Here is a 24,884-nt window from a genome sequence, read left to right as displayed (position 1 = left end):
TATAACGAGAGACCGTGTTACATTTTCGCATTGAATCAGCCCGGCGCGCCACGCCGTCGCTGGAAAACTCGTCCCGGAGAAACTCTATTACAACGTCGCCGTTTATTTATGTACCATTAAAACTTATAACGGAACTTTTCCTTCGGTGCACCACCCGCTCCCGTCGACCATGTAAGAACTGTCGGAACTTCCGTCTTGTGACATTATGAAATTACTTGTCCGTTCGCGTCGAAAAGCGTGCCGGATACCGCATGAATAAACTCGGCCGAGGACCGTGTAGATGTGATTAAAAACTCTTGATTACACTACCAGTTGTCAACTTTGAGTTTACCTCGTAATTTCATAATTGAATTTGTAAACAACACTTTTTCTGCAGAGCCACTGATATTTCAGTTGGAAACACAGGCACGTTTTATGCATCACAAAACAGTCACGTTGGAAACGTGTTTCAGGCAAGTGGCAAAAGTCCCGCTCCTCATTCCTGACAGTAAATTTGTATTCGAATAGAAAATAAGCATTGATAATAGTAAATGAAGGGAAACAGTCGTACAGTGAATGCGATTGGTAAAAAGCGACTGAACTTTTGCACTCGGCTGATGTATCAGGCTCGACGCGCGTCACTCGCGAACCGTTTCATCGAATATAGCGCCGAGGGGATGCACCGAGCGGTCAGTCGTTTTGCGAGCTACTGACCACTCGCAGTTGCATCCGCTGCACGAGATGCATTCACACACACACGCACACGCGCGCGCAATCATCTCGCTGCACGTGTGTACGTACTGCATCGACGGGGATCTGCATCACGAAACACTTGCCCTATAATTCGGTTCCTCGGATTATTTTTTTTTCTTCATTAAAATTCGATTCCAACGCAGCGATACGAAATTATTTAATCTAAAAGAGATGTCGAGTGTTGAAATTGATGTTGGCAATAATATGTTTGATTTAATTGTCTCATTTCACTGCAGAACGCACAGCTTTTGTGACCGACGTCTAATTACGTCGGGTATACAGTTTGACTCGAATTATTGATTTCACAGAAAAAAGAATGAACAGAATAATAGTGCTTTTGTTTGAATGTGAACGTACTCGAACAGCGTGCAAACTATTTTTTCGTCCGAAACGGCGTGTAGTCCCGTAACGACTAGTGGACCTCACCCCTTTGCCTCGTCTTTGAATAATTTTTTTTCTCTCTTTCCCTCTCGATTGGTCGCCCCACCCTCCTCCCCGTGAGTCTACGAGCACGAACAAAGGCCTCGAATAAATACAAATAGCACTTTGGAACAACGGCCAACGAGGTCTCCGCCTATGGCGTTGTCTATCACCGGGCCCCCGTCCCTCTCTCTCTCTTTACCCTTCCTCATTCTCCTTTTATATTTACTATTCATTTTCTCACCGATGCGTCGCGACCCTTTACGCGTCTCACGGAGACGTTTTTGCGAAGAGAACCCTGGGCCCTATCCCCACGCTGTAATTGGCTTTCCACGGCGTATCGATATTGCATTATGTCTGCTGATTAGCATACTCGCCTAACTCTCTCTCTCTGAAGATCTCTTTCGTCACGCGCATAATCGTCAGGTATAAGAAGGGTCCTCGGGTTGGCTGACTTGTCTCGCCTCGATATTATGAACCGTCGTCAAGTAATTTCCACCGTTGTGAGAGTGTGCTTTATTTCGTTGCAGTGACGATAATTATTTAGAATTCTGTGTACTGAAGATTCTCAGTACCTGATGTATAGGTAGAATTTTTCGTACACAGAATAATTATAAGTTCATTCTCTCCCTTTCGTTTAATAAGGTTTGTTGTAATTTAAGTGATAGTGTATAGCTTTTGATATTGAGTGCTAGATTCGTCCCTCGATCACTTTTGTTTTTTCGTACGTCGCTTTTTTCCGTTTCTCTTTTATGCAAATGAGATACGGGATTACGATGCCGGGGACGGCTGTACTTTTGCCAGCCAGGCCTGGTTTTGAATAATTCCCCTGGAACCCAATGTCACGGTGTCACCTGGATGAATGAAATCCGAACAGCCGCGGGAGAGAACGAGACGTTTAGAATTGCTTTCGAACCGTGACGTAAAACAATTCCCCCATTCAGTATAATCTTATTCGTATCGCGCAGTATTACTTTACAGCAATGAGTAATTTCATTCCTCAGAACAAAGACCAGCACTCTCTCAAAGTAAATCATTTTCAAAAGCTGTTAGACCGTGACTGAAGCCAAGTAAAATCGATGCTACATGTAGGTTACTCGTGCAACAGAACTCGCACTTCCTTAGCTAAGCACACTCGGCGCGGTTTAATGAATATTAATGGTTGTATTACCTCAGCGAATGGTTACACAGTCCTCCCTGGGGTCTTGCCAGCTCTCACCTTTTACCATAGTACGAAAGTTAATTTCGCGCGAGTAAGAAACCATCGGGGGAGACCGTCAATGAGTTTGCGAAAAAGGAAAGAGTACGCGTTCAGTCGTAAAGTTCGCAACGGGCCGAAGGCCGGCCGCGGTCTCTTTCTTTTTTTAATTCGAGGTCAATGGTACTCGAGGGAGAACTTAGAAACTCGGCCGAACGATGGGTCTGTTGACCCCTAAGATTTTTTGCTCAGGGTGGTTGAAATCGGACCACCCTGTCATTAGCATACAAAGGTCCGTGTTCGCCTACCGTGAGGGAGAGAGAGAGAGAGGCTTCGCAACCGCGGTTAACGACAGTCATTACGAGAGCCTGGCAGCTCGTAAACTTTCCTTGTGGTTCTCTTTAAAATTCGTCCCTTACTCGCGACCGCACTTCCGCATTCACCTTGCCCATTTAACGTTTATTCGCGCGTTATCGCCCGCTGCTTTCATGTCCGCTTCGTATAACGAATCGAACGATCACTTAACCATTCGGATGACTCATGTCCCTGTGTCATCGATGATCAGTCACCGAAGATGTTTCCATCGGTTTTCCTCTTCCGGGCGAGGACTTCACCGTTCGTTGTAAACCGGAAATTCAATGGTGAGAAAAAATTGAACGTGTATGCATATTCATAGTACGGATATGAATAGGGCGCGTTTAGCCAGGAAACGACAGCATCCTGGAAGAAGGAACACGTCTCTTTACGTGTTCCTTGGTATTTTTTTGTCTTCGCCAACTGAAAGGATTGCGAACTGGAGGGGGAAAGGAAACGGGAGGGATAGAATACTATAAGACGTGTGGGAAACTAGCGTACGATATGCAAATGGACGACCGATGGAGGGGTACTCGGTGCAAAAAAAAAGAGAAAAACGCTAACCTTGAAGTTGGCATTGTGCTCGGTTCTTATAATGGACCACTGGCACCGATCTTATGTAAATCGTCGTCCTGATCAAAGACGTGCCAGTTACCTTTTTCCTCCTTCCGATCCTCTGATGTATTCCATCGATTCGGTTCACCACCACTGCCGGACTTCTCTCGACTTAGTTTTCTTTCTTTGTAAAGAAGAGTGTAATTGGTCTTTACGAGCTCTCCATTTGGTCTTCCACGAGCGAACTTAAACAACGACCGATGCTCTCTAGCTTTATTTCGTTGAAGAGATGCGATTAACGAATGATACTTTCATAAAAACGTTTACTTTATTCAAATGAGCATTGGAATTGAGTAGGGACGCATACATATTTTAAAAAACGAGCTTAATGAGTTTCCTCTTCCTGATAGGCCAAACGGACGTCGACCTCTTCCAAACGTTGTCGAAGTTCATCTAGGACTCCGATTTGAATTTGATCGACGACTTCCGACGGACAATATTCATCCTCGCTCGATCTGTAAAACAATGAAAACATCCTGATTATGAGAATGTGTAGAAAATGTGAATACTGCATGGAATGCATAAAAACATAAGATATAAAGAGTTGATAGAATATTTAAATATTTAAATGATAAACTAAAAGTTGCTTTGTTAAACGACACTATGAATGTTATTAAAGTCAGTAGTCTGATCATTTAGCAGATCTGTAGACGTTTCATATGCCTGGAGCACAATTTGATTGGAATGCCAGTGCACAAATTAGAGGGAGGCCCTGTTTCGTCGCAGCCTCTTTTCGCTTTCGCTTTTTGCTTCTGTTTAATCGCCGTCTGGCAAACTGGAAGAGAACCTCGGTGCCGTCCAGAGGCGACATCCGGCGGCGTTTCCGCGTCCTCTCCGGAAGCCCGGGGTGCCGAGGGTGAACAGAGAAAGAGAGCAAAAGGGGTGTCGTTGGAGGGCCGCGCGGGATGAAATCGATTTTTTTTTATACCGCCACCGGAAGTCCGTTTCCCTAATTCCATCACGAGATGGCGCCAAATCAACTATTTTCCAGGTGATTTTATTATTCCCGTCCGTGCTCTCCCTGCATATTTTAGCTGTTAATAATCCCCCGTTGCTATGACAAACTGTATATTCCTTAAAGCTATGATAACGCTCAGAGATCAAGGATTACATTGTAATTCATTTCTCCCTAAGATTGGACACATATTTCTTAGAATTCTTATGATGCTAAACTCTTTCTTAAGAAATTAAACAGGATTCGTACAACAGTATATAAGATACTCTAATGTAGGATAGACTTCGTAATATTGAAGGGATGAAACAAATCCTTATTTAATTGACTTCCTAAAAACGTGATCTCACAAATTCTGTTTACGTCTCGTAAATTAGAATATCTACCCTGGTACGACGTTGTTTATTACGGAAAGATTAAAACCATGAAACGGATCAGGAGCAATGTGTTCTACCTTAATCACGCGGCCAATTAAAACAACATAGAGCAAAGCGGAGAGGATAAAGGAATAATTAGCATCTGTCGCGGGACATCGGAGTCAGAGACATCTGACAACGATCGGTGAAAGGTCAAGGGGGGTTGATTTTGTACACCCCTTACTTAGCCACCCTTTACCCACATGAAGGGTGGGGCTTGATCATAGCTGAACGTTCGTAAACCCACCCTTCGCCCGGCCCCAACCATACCTTCCCCTACGATACCCTCCCTTTTCTCTATTTCCAGCGCTCCCAGCATCTTCTTCCACGCCATCGCGACCCTGCCCGTTCCTCTAATTTCGATAGAGACCGATACCGCTGTCGAATTCAATTCAGTGCTTAAAAAGCATATCACGTTATCCCTAACGATTTTGCATACTAAAGATAAATAATTGAACTAGTCTGAAAATGTTTAGCAACGTCTCTTAATTATTTACTGAAAACTGGAGTTTTTTTATGTAAATTAATGTTTTTATACCTTGCGATTGTTACAATTGTTGGAGGAGCGGGTAACGCGGCTAGGAATGATCGGAACGTGCCGGTGATCAATCGATCAAGATCATTAGGCGTAGTGATGTGATGCGGTAAATCAGTATCATCCCTGGTACATCCGGCATCATGTATTATTTTCCAATCGATCTCCGACTGCTTGTAAGTGCCGATCAGCTCTAGATAGATCAATTCTACTGCCTCATATCTGAAATAAAAACGTGAAATGTATTTAGTCATATTCTTGTTGTATCATTGAAATGATTTTGATTTCTAACAAAGCATAGTAAATGTCTCAGTTTCTCTTCACGTTCAAATTTCTACTCGCTAACTTTCTATCATCTTATGTTATTTTAAAATGATAGACTAAAAGGCGAGTAGAAATGGGGACATTTACCTTGTCTAATATTTCCTATAATGCAAAAGAATAAAGATTGTCGATATTCTTCAAGTTGACAGAGTCCGAAAATGTTGAATAGGAGTAAATTTGGTTAACGCGTCGTAAATAACGGCGGCAAACAAGAAAAGGAAAAAGGAACGGGGCAGTAGCAATGGAAAGTTTATAATGCTCGGACGATAACGCGTGGCCCGCGAAAGTTGAGGCATTTCCCGAAGGCACGCGACGAAAGTTAACACGGCCACGAGACCAGTTCCGGGTGCTCGTAATTTGTACTCCTCGCCCGGTCGCTCCCCCTCTTTACCTTCGCTATCTCCTTTTCTCTCTGCTCGCTCTTTTACATCAATCTCCCTCCCGCACCCGCTGCCCTTATCTGATCATAAGTTTCCCTCGTTTTCTGCAGCTGCAATTCGTCCCGGTCTACACGCTTTCGTTATCAAGGCTACTGAGATTCCGCTCGCTGATTACTGTGTTAGTGGATTACGATTTATACTCGCTAAATTGTATTCCATTACTTTTCAAAGAAGTTTCATCCATACGTATAGTAATTGTCATTCACGTACATATTACATGCCCCTTATTATGGAAGTATCATATTGACATATTAACCGTTACAACATGATACAAGTGAAAATTTCAATTTCTTCCTACGTACACCATTTCACAAATTTTAATTATGAAGGCATCAATTTATTTGAAATCTGATGGAAACTTAAAGAGCTCAAAAATGGGATCGGATAAAATCAGTCGCAGGCCTGGGCGTACCCTGGCCAGATCAAACGTGAAACAATTATGGTATTATAAGAACGATCGAAAAGACGAACGTAATTGGGCCTTGGAAGTCTTTCTTTCCCCCTGGGAGGACCAGCTGCTTGTCTAGAAGCGATGCGCGCCCCGTTTGCTAACGCGCTAACTGTTCGTAAGAGAAGACCATCGGTCCGTTCTCTCTCGCCCACTTTTTCCTCGCTGAATATTAATTATTCTCTGAGGAAGGTGGAACACCTGCCCTCACCCCCGGCTACGGACACGACACTCATACATGCCCGCGTACACGTATCACGGCTCATGATTCTCGCCGCAGATTATTATCCTAACAGTTGTGTAACGAAGTTGGTAACGATCGGCCTCTCCAGGGGCTACGAAACCGGTCCCGTGTACTCCACTTCTTTCCGTTCTTAATCTCTTGTTTAATATTATTCATAACTATCATGGACTTATTAGCAATTCTTATCAATCTAATTTCCCTTAAAATATGGTTCTATTCGGTTCTTCGACATTAAAATGCTGGCACAAGTAAGCGATCATACGATTTTCATTACGATCGAGCACGGAACGTTTCTCACGCGGCTCTATCAGCGATAGCGACCCCCGTTTGGCAATTTTTTTTCCTGCGTTTATCTCGAAAAGCAGATGTCACGGCGGAGAGAATCTCGGCAAACGCTTTCACGCTTCTATCCTCTCTATCTCTATGATTCATATTTTTCAACGGGGCAACCGGTTCTGTTATTCCCCCGTCAGTATTTTTTTTTTCTTACCGCGGGTTCTCTCCCGAAGCGACACAGAATGAAAGAGTAACGCGGGAAGAACTGGGCGGGTCAGAGAGAGAAACGACGATGGTGAGATGGAGAGGATAACGAGGAAGGAAAGGAGATACGAAGCTGGTCCACGAATGAGTTAACGGACAATGGCGGTCCACGTTGAAAAAATAAAAGCGAAGAGGTACGGGGGAAGGGGGCCCTCATTACGAGGGGCGCCCCCGGTGTATTTGTCGATAAGGGGGACCTATATGCAAATGACCGTCCCTCGACCAAGCGACGGAAGAAAAAGTTTCCTACTCTCTCTCTCTCTCTCTCTCTCGCTCGCTCGCCTGTTAACTCACTGTTTCCCTGGTGCCACGAATAATATGCCCTCCACGGCCAACGGTGTACCAAAGTAGAAAAAGGGGGGTATAATGTATCGTAATCAGATGATCAATTATTAAGAGCGCGGCAAAAAAACAACGAGGGTTGACATACGACTGACAGGAGCGCTGCGTATCCGGATACAAGGGGCTCTTCCTTCTTTTCATCCCCATCCACTGTTTTCCCTTTTGTACTTCGGTAAACCTTCCTCGTTGCGTAATCGATGCTCTCGACTATTTTAGAATAAATTTACTGCTTTCCTCACCGAAATTCAGATAGACTGTTCATAAAATGGGATTAGTATCACGTGTAATGAATAATTCTGTAACTCCTGATTCTTTTTTTTAATTGTGATCATTATTCTAATTATTATCTATTATATAAGAACTTGAAAAAGTATCACGATTATTAATAATGTTCTTGTTACTGAAATTTCATTGATCTAATAATAGCATTCCTTTTGTTCTTTCAGGCTGATTAATCAACGACGCCTGGCTGAAAGGGCTACACACGTGGTGAGTACGTTAGAAATTTTTTCATCTTCCGGCTTGGAAATATTCATAAGCGATATGAAATCGTGCGCATGAACAAACATTCAGCCTGGGTCCAGAGCGATTGTTTAGAATATCCTGCATAATAAATGTATCAGTTTCCTCGATGCTCCGACGCATAAACTAAGCAAACTTGCATAACGTTGGGACAATAACCCCGGTATCGAGTTACCAATTTTTAATGGATGTGGATCGAGTCGCGATCATGCGTGTGATCGGAGGTAAAAGCTCGACGCAAGTATTCCAAACGCGTATCCCCTCTGTGCAACACGTTGGATTGTAATCATAACATAGGCAGATCGTTGCAGAAAATGCGTGAGAAGTTTATAATTTGAAATGTTGCGGGCGCGAGTTAAAAATTTACTAACTGCGATTGAGACTAATTAAAACCGGTAGTGTGTAGCTGGTTTGGGAAAATTATAGAGGCAAGCGCATGCGAGAGATCTTTCTGAGATTTCTAATATGCAATCATTTCCGAGTTAAACTCCGGGTTTCTTTCTAAATTTAATGAGATATTTCAGTAGATTATTCCCCTAGCAATTTTCTCCCGTTCTTATTATACTAATCACAGTAATCCCAATGTGATACAATTATCACCATTCTAAGCGCGTGAAACTATACGATTTCCTACTCTGTAATTTCATATATCAGCAGTTTTACGTTTATATCAATCATTCGTCTATTTAAAATTGACGTACAGTTATCATGGTGAAAAAATAAAAAGATCAGAGATACGCGGCTCGTTATCATGTACGTGTACCTGACTCCTGGCACGTGGCTATGAAAACGGGACAATTTGCTGGATACTCGCGCAGGTAGCATAGAACGTAGATTTGGGGTCGCGGCAGGTATACACGCCCATGTATCGGCCCGATTCCTCGAGGGGTGACCTTTGCCAATCAATAGATATTCATCCCCATCGAACACCATCGACACTATTGTCGATACCGCACTACGGTGCATTCCCAGCTGCACGCAGGTTGCACTTTGAAACATGGTGTTAAACATATCATCGCAGGTTCCTAATATCCAATTTAATTTTGAAATGCATAGACAATTAAGTTATTTGTTTAAATACTATGAAACAGAATTTTTCGTTTATCTTTCGCATTGCAATAGATGTAAGATTATATCAGAGATAAAATGTGTGATCGTTGAAGATATTATTTCATTCGCTGTAATTTTCGCAAATTTAATAGTGCTATTATAGTTCTATATTTTCTGATCCAACTGGTTTTCGTACCAGTGAAAGAAAAGAAATCAGCGACAGATGTTTCCATCCGTTTGATCCCGGGGGCTAATTAGTCGAAATTCGCCTCCTTACATCCCGTCGAACGTTTCAATCTCACAACGGAATTCGTGCGGGGCCCCCTCCGTACGAAATTAATTAATTAACGGTCGATCCGACGTCGGTGACGACTGAGAATGCGTGTCGTGCGAAATCGTCGCGCTCGGTAAGAGGGCGAGAGGGCGCGGAGAAAAGGGAGGCTGGCTGCGAACCTCCGCGTGTGTCCCGCTGAGCGAAAATTTGCATACGCGTTCGGGACTTAATTAGGTTACGCCTAGAAAACGGGTTGCAGTTCGCACGGTTCATTAGAAATTCCGAAGGGTTTTCATTTCTTCGTGTCCCGCCTTTCTTCTTTCTCTCGTCCCTCCTCGATAATTGAATGCAGAATGCTGCTTCCTCTTCGACGACATTAAACATTTATTCTCGTTTCCTCGCCGATGTTTCTTTTCATCCTCGAAACCGACCGTAACTAGCGGCTGCCCCATTTGCATGAGTCTCGAGGTGGAAAATGAAACAACCCTTCTACTACTCGATCGTTCATTGATATAATTCCGAGAAAGTTAATAACCAGAAATAAAACAATCAATCGGCCGAGTACTTCGCCGGAATAGATAAACGCAATTAACGAATTCAATTTTGTTCCACGTGCAACTTTTAATCGATACCGTGTCGTCGTGAGACTCGCCTGAGCGAGAATATTTTTCAAACGAGACGAGTAACACGATACGAGGAAGCACGTATCCGCGGGCGAACGCGTCGTCGCTATTATTGCCACGGGCATTTGCATGAAAGTGCGGCCCCCACTAATTATAAATTTCATGCGGCGTGCGTAACCGTGCGCGCGAGGGTATTCGGTGATAGAAAAGACGAACACGGCGCGCCCTTAAATCAGGGCCTTATGTAAATGATACCCTGCACGGCCGGGCATCAGCTGTCTTAGCCCATTCCGAGACACGATCCCGCGGGAAACAAAGTAGAGCATCCGAGGGACGAAAAGTCCCACGGAGGAAGTCTCTAATTAATATGCAATAGGGTCCACCTTGTCTGATTTCAATGATAAGCTCGACTAAGTGACACATTTCTCTATATATTTTATTTCATCTCATCCATCAGATATAAAAAATCATGTTAAGATTTATTACTTGCTCTTAATTAATACACCAGGCAGTACAATTTAAGAATACAAGCGAGGAAAGATTTCCAAGTTTCATTTACTAATGGATACTGTAGCGAAGAATGCGAGCTGGTCTCGCGATGCCGGTAGATTAAAACGCGATGTCTTAATTGCGAGCACAATTTGCGCGGGAACAGCTTAACGAACTTTCCCTTTGTCACTCGTCCCTTATCGATCGCGGTTGAATACCGTCGGGGTAGTAATAAGTTTTTAAGAACTCTTCACTTCCTGTTCCCCGTCCGCCGCGCGCGCATTTCTGTGGTCGTGATTCGTACAAATTGCAATTTAACAGTGGCAAAGAAGGAAGAGAAAAGGAAAGACGTCGACCGGTCGAGGAATTTTATCAAGAGGGACGTTGTAATCCGGAGTAAGAGTAGAAGGCACGGGGTCGTTTAATAATGTAATTAGCTGGAAGGATCCGGAATTTCTGCAACGGATCGGGAATAAATTAATGCAATTATCCTCGATCGAGGCTGCTCGCGACTGGACCAAAAGGATCGAGTGTTGAACTATCTTCAACCCTTTACCTTCCTCTCATCTGCAGTTTTGTCTCTTTACTTGATAATGCAACTACAATTACTATTCTATTAGATGAGGCAAATGAAAAAATTCCAGTCATCCCATATTGCCAATTAAATACGTAACAAATTGGTTTGTTCTGTATTTAAGCATTACTGTAGGAAATATATTCAGTTATTACTAAGGAATGTATGCAAGTTTTTTTCATACCGGTTAACTCTTGTAGACCTACGAAAATTTACATGAACATCGAGAGTCTACGTATTAGCGACTCATCGATTCGACTCGGCCAATTAACTTAGTTTCCTTTTTTTTCTGCGCGCGCGAAAGACTGCATCTCTCCTCTCGAACTCGTTTTTTAAATGAATACTACTCGACGAAACCGGCCGCCCGCGGGTGGTTTCTTTAGTATGCTAAATATCCCCGGTTGTACTGCCTCCGGGTAAAATGTACGTAAGTTCGGCTAAAAACGGCCGGCCATCGATTAACGTAGCGGCGCGCACTTTTTTTTTTATCTCCACCTTTCGGGAGGGGTGATTTAGCTTTCCGCGGTGAGGCGGCCGGTTATGGTCAATTATTAAGTTAACGACACACGTCGACGTAACGCGTTCCCTGAATCGCCTCACCTGTACGAGACTTTCATCGTAAATATTCTGTACTGTAAGTCAGCCATTATGCAAAACGTTTCTCTCCGTTTTCCTTTTGCCCTTCGACGCACACACTCTTTGAATATACAATTATTTGATAGCCAACAACAATTCCTCAAAGAAATTCTAATCTCATGAATCACTAATGAAATTAACGTATCCCATAAATTTTAAAAAATGATAGACAAATGAATTTATTTTCCTCAAACAATAAAATGCATATGAAGGGCATGGAAAAAATGTCCAAGGGAAGCTTTTGAAAATATTTCATAGGCTCCCACCCTCGCCTTTGACTGATCCGAATATAGAACATCTAAAGGTGGAACCTTCTCTCGCGCGACGTGATCTCGCACGAATTAACGGACCCGCATACGAAAAACGATGCCCGTGTGAGTCACGTAAAAAAAAAAGAAAAAGAAAAATAACGAGAACGTGGGGGAAGGAGAACTATATAATATAATTCCGTACGAAGGGGCACGTCTTCCGTTCTTATTTCGTGGATGGGTCCTCTGCATTCTCAGGCACGGTCGTGTGTAGCTATGCAAATGTGTAATAACAAGGGTTCAGGGACGTAGTTGTTAGGTTTCAATTTATGTGCTGATATTCCTCAGTATTTATATCTTTAATGCATTTCAGTTATTTAATCAATTTTTGTTCGAACGTGAAGTACAAGTGTCCATAAACAGCGAATGCATATTAGCTATCGGCTTGGAAAAAAATTGACGTATTGTAATTCTATTGGAGTCAATGTCAGGACAAGTCATATTTGATTGACTATATCGAAAATTGATTGGATTAAGAATGAAAAGAATGGAAATCGTAGGGCCAGATGCGGCCTCGAGTGACGTCCCTGAAAGGAGGAACGTTCAAGGTGGCCGTGCAAAGGGCCCATTACGCGAACCGGCCCCGGAACAAGAAAAAACGACACATTGTGATGGGACGTATGCGCAAAAGGGTCGCGTCGTGGAACTAGAACAAAGCGGGGCGATAAAAACTGGGCATGAATCCGGCGGGCCCTAAGCGACCGAGAAGAAGGTGGAGTCAGGGTAGGGGGCCCGTTGGGGGCCCTTAACGCTTTCAAACCTGCTCCAATACTTTCAGTCATCCGCGCGTATTCGTGCCGCGTTTCCGTTCCGAACCTTTTGTCTCTAACGCGATTCTTCATTGCGATAACACGTCTTCGCCATTTCATCCATTTGGAGATTGTAAAAGACGCAGTTCCGTTGAGAATTGTGATACTGAATGGATTAGTGTGATAAACACGCAGTGCAACTTAAGAAGAATTATCCAAATTTTGACAAAGTGGATCTCAGATTTATGATTGGTTTTAAGTAAACCATCCATACTGTGCACAAATATAGAAAACGATATGAAATGTCCAATAATGGAAGATGGTACTCGTCTATTCGTCCAACATCTTTCACACAGTTTCAATGAAATTGCAACTGGATAGATGAATACGAAACGAAGCAGAATGTCTTTTCATCGTCGACAAAAGACTTTCGCGCGTCTCCGAGGTGGCACATGATCCAGGGCGAGGACAGGAACCGGAAAGGAATCAAGATTCGTGGGATCCTGAGGATCGAGAACCGGAATGATCTTACCCCCTCTCGTTAGATTCGCACGCGTCCGGGTCGAATGTTGGGCCCGGAGCGACCAGTTTTCGAGCGGCTCGCGTTCGGTAAACCTGTTCCTCGTTAATCAACCAAGCTCTTAAGATTGGAACATATCTTTTGGCAACGTACGAAGTTTTTAACGCGTGTAAAGGAGACGTGATAAAGTTGAAACATAGAACGGGGTGTTGTTTGTTCTGTTCAGGATTCGGAACTGCATTTGTCGGGGGTGTTTTGCAAAGATGGCCGTTGGCCGACGTCGATGGCCGTTCTATGGGGATGTGGAGCATTGGGGCACTTCGGGATCTCCACCCCAGTTTGTAGAGCGCACAGCGGTGGGAGGGTGGTCAGATGTTTCAAGAAGTTTGTGTCCTTGAGTAGAAAACCGTTTAATACGATGTTGCGAAATACGTGTGACGAGAGTATCGCGTTAATTGTCAATTGAACAAGTGACGCGGCTATTTATAAATGAATTAAAAATTATTCTTTATCGTAATAAACGAGTTTAATCTTTATTATCAATTAATTCTGTGTAGAACGTTTTTACATTTTAAATGCAATCTGTTCGAGATGATTCTGATGAAAGACTAATTAAATATTTCACGGTCAAACCGTTTCGATAATCGCTTCATTATCCGCGAGCTGCGGACGTTTGTTGCAGGGGGTAAACATTTCCGTGACCGCGTAAAAAGCATCGCCGATATTAAATACGTGAGTTACGCGCGGAGAGAGCGAGTCTACCTGGTTAGCCGGGGCTTTCATCCCTCGCGATATAGGGAGCACGTCTCGGGAGAAAGAAGGGTGGAAAAAGAGGAACGCGACGGGGGCGGAAGGGAAAGAGGAACGGAGAGGGAAGGAGCGAGACGGAGCACATAGCCGCGTATGGATTTGCTTGGGGCCGTTTCAAGGGTGAGGTTAGACCAGGGCGGTTTGAAAATGATGAAAAAGCTTCTTGCGTCACTGTCAGCCTCTGTCACCCATCCCTTTCGCCCTCCTCGTCACCTACAGAAGAACCTGCACCCTCGCCTCTATCCATCTTAATATTATTATTTCATTCCGCGAGCTGGTTTTTTAAAGCCTCTCACTCTCTCGCTCCCTCCTGGTTTCTCTCCTCTTCTCTTCGCTTTTACTTTCCCTCTCTCTTTTTCCCGATCTAATCGTACGAGTTCCGCTACCTCCGTTCACTTCACGGTGAAAACCACCTACACCCATTGGCCCCTGGAACCAATCCACCCCCGTTCAGGGGACACCCTCCACCTTCCGGAGCACCATCACTTACGGATCAATAGGGTATGGAAGATAAACGCATTTAGAGGGGGATCCAGAGCGACTCTGAAAGGTGGAGGAGGCGAGGTAGGAGAAACGAGGAAACGCAAATGGTATCTCCTGACGCTGACTCCTCTGTCTCTCGTCAACAAGCTGTGGGAATTGTCTCCTCGCCGATCTTGTTTACAATTTTTATGGCTCGTCGAGCTCTGAGTTCGTTCCAGCTCTTCTTTAAAAATGTAGAGCTCTCCAATAGCACGTTACCTCAATTTCTGTCACTGACTTCTCAATAGATTTTCATTCTAAAACGGCAGAGAAATTTAGGTTTTTCTATAGAAACGCGACACCGTGTACGTGAGCCGGGGGACAATTCGATTAAGTACTTCTTCAGCTCATGAATATTCAGCGGGATTCCGCGTCCTCGTTAAAAAAGTATCGATGTTCCGGTGGCAGAGGACCAATCTTCGTGTATCAAGATGAGCCTCCGAAAAAATATATACTATATTTAGGGCGAATCACGGACGCTATCGCGAGTATCTCGCGTGGAATGAGCGAGGCACGACGGTGGGCGGGGGGCGGGGGGGTTACCTTATTCAACGTCATTTCTTTTATCGATGAACGAGATGGAGCCCCGAGTTCTTCTCGCTCCTCGAAGAAGGAAATCGTTAGGAGAGCGACATGCAAATTCGTTCGAAAGTTTAGCCCGTCCTCTCTCCGCCGACCCCCGGCACCCTCTGGGCAAGAAAAACGGGACAAGGGGTAGGCAGAACCTTCGAAGAAGAGAAGGTGGCACGACCGTGAAGAAGTGCAAGATAAAGAAGAGAAGACGGTTGCGAATGTTTTCTGCTCGTGGCTGCTGGCGATTTATGCGATCGCGGAGCTGTCTCTGGAAATTAAACGTCGCGAACGAAGGGCGAGAACGGATTCTACGTGAGATGTTGATCCTGAAAATTGAAAATATTCTGCGGGAAACCCGAAACGCAGTGGGTTCGTTTTAGTGCTGTTAGTGAAGTATTAATTGCACCGAGGTTCGAACTGTGCGATGTATTAGTAGAAATTGTTAACTATTTGGCAGTGTATAAATTCGTAGTCTTCCATATCATATGTATAGAAACTAGGATACAAATGATATCTCAGTCCGTTCGAAATTTAGCATCGCAGCAGAGATCAAAGGAATCAAGTCCTCTTTGTCTTCCACGGAGTGTTACTCAAGAGGGTAGGGAATATTAAAATCTCCGTGGAATGAAATTTTTTCATTTCAATTACTATTATCCTTTAGTCATTCTTACTTCGTCAATGTCAGAATCACAAGATAGATCGAAGAACTATACTGAAAGTATAATAAAATAATTCTTCTTCATCTACATTCGGGATTACTGTTCGTGGCTAACAAATTTTGTTTATAGACAGCAAATTCTCGCGGTATCGGTTCACATTGATATCGGCCCCGCATAAATCTCTTGAAATGCGCGATAAACGCAGTTTCGATGCTGCCTCGTTTTTCAAGCTTCGCGAATTTTTATCGGCCGGCGTCGCGTGCCATATTTCCCCGGGTCACCCGATAGATTTTCGGCCGCGCAAAAAATATCGTCCGGCAAGATAAAATACACGACGGGCCAGCCCCAAAAATGCGAGAAACAGAGAAAAAGGAGGAAGCAAGCCAGGACCGGTCGGTTTTCGGATCACCGCAGACTGTCGCTCCTCCTCTTTCTCGTTCTCCGCTCCCCTGCCGCGGGTTTTTTCGTCTTTCTTTTAATCGGCCGCGTGCCGTCGGGCACAGGGGCGGATGGCAATATTCGAAGCGAACCAAGAGAGCCAAGCCCGTTTAATATCAGCAGATCGAGGCACAAATGAATATTCATTAAACACATTTTTCCGATTTTAATTACATCCCCTAAGCGGATCTGGCTCGAGCTTACGCAGCGGTTCCCTCGCCATTTCTCTCTCCGTCTTTCATTCGTTCTTTCCCGTTCTTGTTTCTCTCGTTACTTTCTCTTTCGACTCTCTTCCACAGCTTCCCATTTTCTCCCCGGTTTTTCACGTTTCTCGTGCCCTCTATACGCCGCGTGCCCGCTTTTTAATGAAATCTCCACTGCGACGCGGCCAACGAATGCCATTATTAATATCATCGACCTTATCTTTCGGCGCAATAAAGAATTACTTTGTTATTAATTCCGATGTACGTTCGGGTTTCACGAATATCATCTCGGCTCGTCGAAGTCGGCGAAATGTACTTTCGATAAGGATCTTCAATTTAATTTATGAAAATAAAAAATGGGAACGGGGGGTTCGGTGACGCGGAAGTCACGGTTTGTCTCCTCGTTTGATGTCCTCGATTCTTTGCTCCAACGGCCTAAGGAAATTTTCTCCGTCGCTTGGTACGTTTGAATCGCATGACTTCGTCAATTTCATATTTCTTTCGCTGTGTTTCGGTTCGTCCTTAAATATAACGACATCTATATACAAAACATCTGTGGATTTCATGCATTTATAGAACAATTTTACAAAAGTTAAATGCATAATTTTAAAGGGTAAAACAAATTCCTATCTAGACTTGATGTTGCACAAACATTTACAGTCTAATGATAGTGTCTAACGATCGCACTTCGTCACACGTATTCAACCATTTCGAAACGCATCAAGCTCGAAGAGCAGCATCTCTGAATGATGCATCACCCCTCGAGTGAAACATTCTTCCTAGCTCCGGGGATGTGCCCAACGTCTGAGAAAACGCGACACGTTGTTAAACTCGAAAGGGGCCTCGTTAAACAATCGCGTCCAGGGCTGTTTTCAATCCTTCTTGAGACACCCCCGAAATTTTTCTTTGTGCCGTGCACCCTCTTGGTCCTCGCACACATGACGCGATGGCGAATGGCGATTCGAGCACGCATGCGTCGCCTTCCTTTTTTTTATTCCTCTCTTCCTTTTCCCGTAACCCACCCTACAGGCTCGCAAGACGAGGGCTGGTTTGTGGTGGTTGGGGGTGCGGAGGCTCGGCGAGGTAAGGGTGTTGCCACGGGCAACGCTAACGAGCTCCATGAGCGACGTTAGATAGAGCAACACACCCCCATGGTGCCCGTTTCGCCCCGCGAAGTTCCCCTCCGTTCCTTTTTCCCGTCGGTGCCGCAGCTACGACAAACCCCGTAGAAAAGTTGGTTATGTATAAATACTCCCTCTTACGTGTGGGCTACCCGTGTCTACGAAGGATGAGAGCGTGGCGAGGAAAAAAGAAGGAAAAATATGGAGACCGTGGTTAGTAGCGAGTACGTCGATTCAGACTGTACTTTTTCTTCCTCGTCTTCTTCTTCTTCTTCTTCTTCTTCTTCTTCTTCGTCTTCCTCCACTGTCATTGTTGCTGCCTTTTTTTTCTTGCCACGCGTACAGACGTAATTTAACCACTTTCACGAGCTCCTCGTTTTTCCCTTGTTGCTACCACCTCCAGCTTTGTTTTCCACCGCTTTACGTCACGCCTCTGTTTCCTTCTCCTCAGTCTTGTTCTTGTTTCTTCTCCAACCGAACTGATTGCACGTTACCGTGTGAAATGCGAGCTAGTGTACTTCGTTGGATCTTTCAGTTGATTATTAGAAGAATCATCAAGTACTTTTCAGTTTACCTTGTAAAGACGTGAAATCGTTAGGATATTTATTTTATGTACACGTCAAAAGATATGGAGCATGTTTTCGTTAAATATTCACTGGCAATGTTTTATATTATCGCTCCAATTAAATTAATTTTGCATCCCTTTGGGATATTTCAATAATCGATGCTTCCTGGCCGACGGGTTTGTATGGTACACCGTTAATGGATACTTAAGAATTCGCGGTAAAAAGGGAATTAATTCGAGGTAAAAGGGTTCTTTCCTCCAGGAAGATGTTTCAGGGTGAGGATCACGCGGTTAGGGGTTGAATCAGCGGGGGGTTTACCGGCCGCGACAGGCTGTGGGAGGGTGATTGTCGGAGCGGGAAGGCAATTACGTAATCAAGTAATTAGTCCCTGACCTCGGATAACAGGTTTCACCGTGGCATTCAACCGTCCCGATTTCCTACCGAATCTCAACCTCGCTTTTCTTTTCTTCCCTGCTGTCTTAATAGACGCGGTTATACGCTACTTTTTGTACGAGTATTTATACCTCTTTACACATAAATTCTGTGACGAAAATTGTTTAAGATGAAAGAAGTATTAATCAGTTTTGTTTGACCAGTTCTTGATTACAAAACCATTTTTCTCCAAACCGTTTGCACGTGTTCTGCGTGAAACGACTTCATGAACAGATTTATCAGTCGTTCAAACAACAAATTCCAGTAAATTTCGTTTATAATGCGATGGAGCGAATTGGTGTGTTGTAAGATAGTCGGCGAATGCGCGTTGACAAAGTAACGCGATTTTTTCGCCCGCGGAGGTGGAATTCATGTAGAAATATTTATTGGAGCGAGAAACGCAACACGCGCCGCCCGTATGTACCTACCGGTGTCGGTAAACCGGTTTATTTTGCCGGCCGTCCTCCACGCGAAAGTTCCGAGTAAATTTTTTAAAAGCCTCGCGATAAAAAGACTAAACGAGGCAAAACGGAAGGACGGGAGGCAAACGAGTTTCGCGCAAATTGGAGAGCTCCTTCTCGCAAACACGACCGCGGGAAAATCATTATGTTTGAACTGTGTACATCGTATGCGATAATAGGGGAGCAAAAGAGGGAACGATGGGAGGGAATCACTTTTTTCCCTTTGTGGATACGTGTTCGGTTTTTTTTCGCAGAGACTAATTCTTGTCTCTCTCATTTTCCCCCCCGGTTCTCGTCTCTATATTTTCATTGATCAAGTGATTACACACGTAGCAAGAATTATATTCGTATTCGGTTTTTAACATATTTCACGATTATTTAAAATAATTTTACTATATTTATATTATCTACCATAATTCATTTTTGAGATAGTATTTAATATTTGCGCTTGTGCAGTAAAAAAACGGGCAGAGATATAATATTTGCGAAACATAGTACCGTATATTAAAGAGAAAGGGAGTGCGCGTAGAGTTGCCGGGGAATTTGGAGTATTTCATATCTTCTTTGTTCTACGAGAAATATTATGAGCGGTGTTCATCCCAAGAAATGAAAAAAATCCCGCGAGCCCACAGGAAAAGAGTAGGAGTGGGTGGCCGGGTGCTGGTTATAAGGCAGGGAACTTGACATCGAATCCAAGAGCAGAGAACAGACTGAGGGAACTTTACTTATTGCTATGTTTTAATATAACGATGCTATAACGATGCTTTGTCTGCTGTTGCGTTTATATTCCGATGTCGCCCAACCTCTCTCTGTCTCTGTCTCTATTCCCATTCGTTGTTGCGGTTTCGCGTCGGATAATCCATTCGCGATACTGGATATTGGTGCATCGGTGACATCGAGTGATACACTTGATTTTTACGTTTAAGCATCGTCTCGATTCGGTCTGGCGTTCAATTTTTTATTGCACTCTTCTCGTTCTACAAACGTTCGGTTCCGAGCGAAGAGTAGAATGGAGCAAATGTAAATAGTGTTCGAGCCGAAAGAAACGAGACAGAATTTAGGGAAATAGATGATACGCGTCGTATGGGAGGGCAAACAATTTTTGTATTATACGATGAAATGAAGAATCGTGAAAGGGATCGGATAGGAAAAAAGTCTGTGATATTTGCGAATAAATTATTTCCTCCCTCGACCGCCGTTAGCCGAAGGGTGCATGTCTCTGATGATTTGCGAGCGGCAGGGTGCCCGATTGGAAGAAGGAAGATGTATCCCGCCAGCTAGGAAGAAATGATCAACCGAAGGAAGGAGAGCGCAGAGTCACAGGCGGCGGTGGAGTGTTCTCTCTCGATTATTGTGCATAGCACAAAGCACAGGTTCCTTTCTCCCGTTTCTTCTTTCCGTTTCTCTTTTGTACGCGCGGCGTCGTCGTCCCCTCTGACTAACCTTCTATATCAGTTTCTCCACTCGGCGTCCTCCTCATCTTGCCACGGATAATACCTCGGCTCGGATATAATAATACTCCCGCGCAAAACACAATACAATATTTTCTCTTCGTAAATTATCTCTCTATTGCCATTCTCGAGCTTCTGCTCGTCCATTACGTCGTCCTCGTCATTCGCTTCTTCCTTTTGACGATTACTCACTCGTCCTTTGCGTCACCGGCTCCTGTCTTAATATGCTGCATCTTCCTCTGACGATACATCCTCAGCGCAATTCGTTTCGTAATTTGCTGGTTAGAAATTTGCGGCGGGAATTAGATTCAAATAATATTTCTTTGTTTTGGATGGTACAAATTTTCGTACAACGTAAAGGTGTCTGTATCAGGTACACACTTCTAGTTTTATCATCTACGCGAAGCGGAAACAATCTGCTGCGTTCGCGGATAATAAATGTTCTCGTCTTGCGGATGCCGTCGGAGCGTGACATTTTTAAATCTAATTCTCATAATGCTAGCCACTTCGTCTTATCGTCAAAAAGAGGCTGGAGAAGGGTGGGTGTGCGAACGCGTCCAAACAAACCTAGAATGAGAGATTCTGAGAGCATTGGATTCTCGGGGATTTGAGGAAACGGGTTTCCATCCTCGCCCGATGTTCTTCGCGCGAAGATTATATGATAATGCAGTGCTTCCCTTCGGATATTTCCTGAATGATATCGACTGATCGGAACGTTCAGTTCGTAGTACCAGAGAATATCAGTTAACGTTAAAATGCAAGTTGTAGCTACATATTTCAAATCATTAAACTGCAGGTCTTATGCATTTATAAAAGAAATTGGATGTGCAACTAATTACATATGTATAATTTTGCATAAAAATTGGTAATTTGCGATACCAGTTGATTAGTTAAATATTTGACTCGAACTAATCTGGCTTCCGCATGGGTCAACTGCAATACTAATTCTTAAGAAAGAATCTTTTCTCACGACTGAAAGAGAATGATTAATTCGTTCTCCTCGTGGATGTCACGGAAGGAACCAAAAGAGAGAGAGAGTGTAGAGTCACACATAGTTCCTGTCGCAAAATAATCCCCTATACCGGCTTATTGATCAGATCACAAGTCGTTGGAGCACGCCAGCCACCCCATTTCGTCTACAGCCCCGTCCGCCCCCGGGCCTTTCCTACCCCACCCTCGGTTTCTGGCCGTGCTCAGAGAAACCGGGCATTTTTATTCGTGCAGTTCCACCCTCTCCCTCTCCCCTTCTCCGCCGTTCGTTCCATCTCGCCTCACCTACCCCACGGCCGCCCTCTCAACGACACTGGGGTGGCAGAGAGTCGTGAGAGCGCCATTTTTTATTTCACCTACGTCGAGGAACGGCTGCATGGAGAGATTCATTAATAACAAGCTGCGGTGGTTCCTACGAGGATTAGAGAGAGACAGAGGAGAAGGGAATCCCGATTTCGCGGCGGGTGGAGGGACGGTTTAGAAAAGAGAGGAGGGCTGCCGGGTCTCGTTTGTTAGGCGGGATCAATCCTCGGACGAATATTCGGGGGGAGGAGGAAAATTGCGCGAGTCGAAATATTCGCCGGATTAGAGGACACGTGGCAGGCCGGTTACCGCGTGATCCTGAAGGAAATTGCTAAGAAATTTTAATAAAGCTCTTACAGGTTGCCGGGCTATAATTTAGGGGTTGCTTTATCGTCGCGCGCACGCATCTCCTTTGATTTTTGCGCGCGATCGCTAGATTGCGGTTGTTTATGCAAATGCACGCTTCTATCGAGTGTCGGCGGGGCAACGTGAATTTCCGAGTGATCAAAGCGTACATACGTATATTTTATTATACTTCTTTTAGAGTCGCGTTTCGTATAAACATTAAATGTACGAAACAGGGGAAATACTCGAGTTTAAAAAAACTATTCCAGAAGTTTTAGATACCGGGAGCGTATCGGGACTCCCAGACATCTGTAATTCAAATATGAAAGAAGCCGGATAAGGTGTTTTATTATGCGTCAACATATTACTCTTCTCCTTCTCTCTTCGGCCGTTTACTTCTCTCCCTCCGTTCCCCACGCCGACACTTTTATTTGGCGGATCTTGGGGGTTGGTCCGCGCCGAGTGAAGCGCCTTAGGGTGGCTGCCGGGTGCTGCTGCAACGGAGAAAGAGGATTTTTGGTATTTTTCGCGAGAGCGAGGAAACGGGACGGGGACGACGCGGCCGGGAAAGGGGCAGATTATAGCTGGTGGGGGTCGGTTAAATAAGGAACAGAAATAAATAGGAAGGGAAGAAAAGAGCTCGTTAGGGGGTCTCCGTGAGTTTCTGAGTACCCAACTACCCCCGGCTGAACCCCCCTTCTCCTCCTCTTCTTTCCTGTTCTAGCCGCCATCTCTTGCATCCTCTTCCGTTCTATCCTCCGGCGTCCTCGTTTCGATGATATTTTTAACGTCGCTGTTTACACTTTTACGACCGCTCGTGTCACGTACATTACGAGCCTTGTAATCATTACCTAGTCCATCAACTGTTTAAATAATAATTAACCACACGAAAGTATATACATATATTATTAATTCTTAAACGTATTTAAATAAATTAAATACCATCGTAATACAAAACTGATTCTAATGATTCGTTCACCGTTATTCATTAATTGTTTCGGGTTAAAATATGAATGGGTTAATTTTATTAGATACTATACGAGTACCAATATAAAAGAGCGAACGAGTAACCCTTTCGCGACGGAAAGGAAGGACGGAAGGAAGGAAGGAAGGAAGGAAGGAAGGAAGATCATCACCCTAGTAAAGGGTCGGGCAGACCAGGCCAGGTTTTGTCGGCGAGTTTAACGGGGTTTAGCTGGTCGCTGGATCGAGGGTTTCTAACTGGAAAGAGGCGGTTTAGCGAGTTACGAGCAATTGCCCATCGCCATTCTGCGCCATTGCTTCGTTCTTTAACCGACCAGCCACTTTCTCATCCCCTTAAGATCGGATCCCTCCCGCGCTCCTTCATCGGCCGGTGGTGGGTGGGTAAGCGGTTGATAGGAACCGGTGAAAATTGCGTGATTAACCGAAACCGTCTACCAACCCCCGGGTTCATCAGTACGCTCCTACGACCACAAGGATTGGGATGCCTCCGGGTTATTTGACCACGGACAATCCTGAAGGATCGCGACCTCCTCCTGTCCCATTCTGCTTCGACGATACGTCGCAGACACGCTGGGTAACCTGTTCGTACGACCTGTTTTGCGGTTTCACCCTCGTGTTACTAACCAGGGATACATTTTTAATCACCACGCCTTATTTCTCCTAATTATTTGATGAATATTATGAAAAAAATAATCGTTATCGAATATATGATCCCGTGAAAAAGTACTTGTTCAGTTCAGAATGCACAATGGAGATGCCAGTCTCCGCGATTATCTGCTTCGTTTCTTTCTACTCGAATTTGTCGGCGATCGAATTATCCGATAGCTGCGAAATTACGCGAGCAGAATCAGCGCGAGGAACGAAACGAAGCGCGAAAGCTTAATATGGATAATCCGCGGTTGATTGGTTCAATTAAAGGCGCGACGCGATTCAAGATCGAGCACTTAGATTTCTATCCCGTTGCACAATGGCAAAGGAAATAATTTCATTCCATTCATTAAGAATAAATCCTGAGAAATCACGTGGGCAAAGGAGATAATGATTTCGATTCTCAACGAACTCTGAAGCTCGTCTATGACAAAATGCATTAAATAGGATGTCGTGATATCTTGGTAGATCAGAATTTGTTGATTCACAAATTACGATGCAAGTTCCAGCTGTCCGCGTCGTCATGTTTCAAACGTAGAAGCATCGGCATCGCGCACGAGCATCTGGTTCTGCTCGCAGTTTTCCTTTCTCGTCTGGAGACACGGCCCTAATAGTCCCGTCGCTATCTCGCATTGTAATCAGAGGGGGTGGCAGCATGGCTTCCTGCCGGTGACCCAACGCGCTCGCGTTGCCATCAATATTTGATCATGGCCGGCGGGGGCACGCGTGTGTGAGATAGGGCGGGGCGGAAACGTGCGGATAAGGATTCCACAGGCATTCCTTTCCGTTTCGGCGCGACCCGAATTTTCGCGATTCCTGTTTCCCGCGGAACTTCACCGTTTTGGATGCCTCTTTGTGTCGGTCGAAATTTCCGCATGATTTACAGTCTTCTGAATTGTTGCGAAAGTTCCACGTGTTCAAAGAATTTATTCTTTTTTTTTCAATATAATTCATTTTTGTAGAGTATCTCTTAATTATTTCATTCTTTGAATATTATTTACCCCACGCGTTATTCTACAGATACAAAATGCCAATTACATATTTTTGTAAAATATTCGTATAAAAAGAATTTT

The 24,884-nt window shown here is 44.3% G+C and overlaps 1 protein-coding gene and 1 long non-coding RNA gene across 2 annotated transcripts in view; one reads left to right on the top strand and one right to left on the bottom strand.

The window, feature by feature from the left end:
* Positions 1-8,052, top strand: part of LOC113463904 (uncharacterized) — a 32,747-nt gene extending 24,695 nt beyond the window's left edge. Inside the window, exon 3 of the long non-coding RNA XR_003388754.1 lies at positions 8,007-8,052. This is a non-coding gene — a long non-coding RNA (uncharacterized LOC113463904). The remainder of the gene's footprint in view (positions 1-8,006) is intronic.
* Positions 3,569-24,884, bottom strand: part of MESR6 (misexpression suppressor of ras 6) — a 517,920-nt gene continuing 496,604 nt past the window's right edge. Inside the window, exons 7-8 of the mRNA XM_026811075.1 lie at positions 5,226-5,444; positions 3,569-3,774 (exon numbers count right to left, since the gene is read on the bottom strand). Of these exons, the coding sequence (XP_026666876.1) occupies positions 3,645-3,774; positions 5,226-5,444 (349 nt within the window). The 3' untranslated portion in view covers positions 3,569-3,644. The remainder of the gene's footprint in view (positions 3,775-5,225; positions 5,445-24,884) is intronic.

The sequence above is a fragment of the Ceratina calcarata genome, unplaced genomic scaffold, assembly GCF_001652005.2.
Source record: "Ceratina calcarata isolate Rehan_Ccalc_2016 unplaced genomic scaffold, ASM165200v1 scaffold185.2, whole genome shotgun sequence".
NCBI lineage: Eukaryota > Metazoa > Arthropoda > Insecta > Hymenoptera > Apidae > Ceratina > Ceratina calcarata.
Note: the sequence above shows the minus strand (reverse complement) of the source record. Positions and strands in the feature narration are given on the sequence as shown.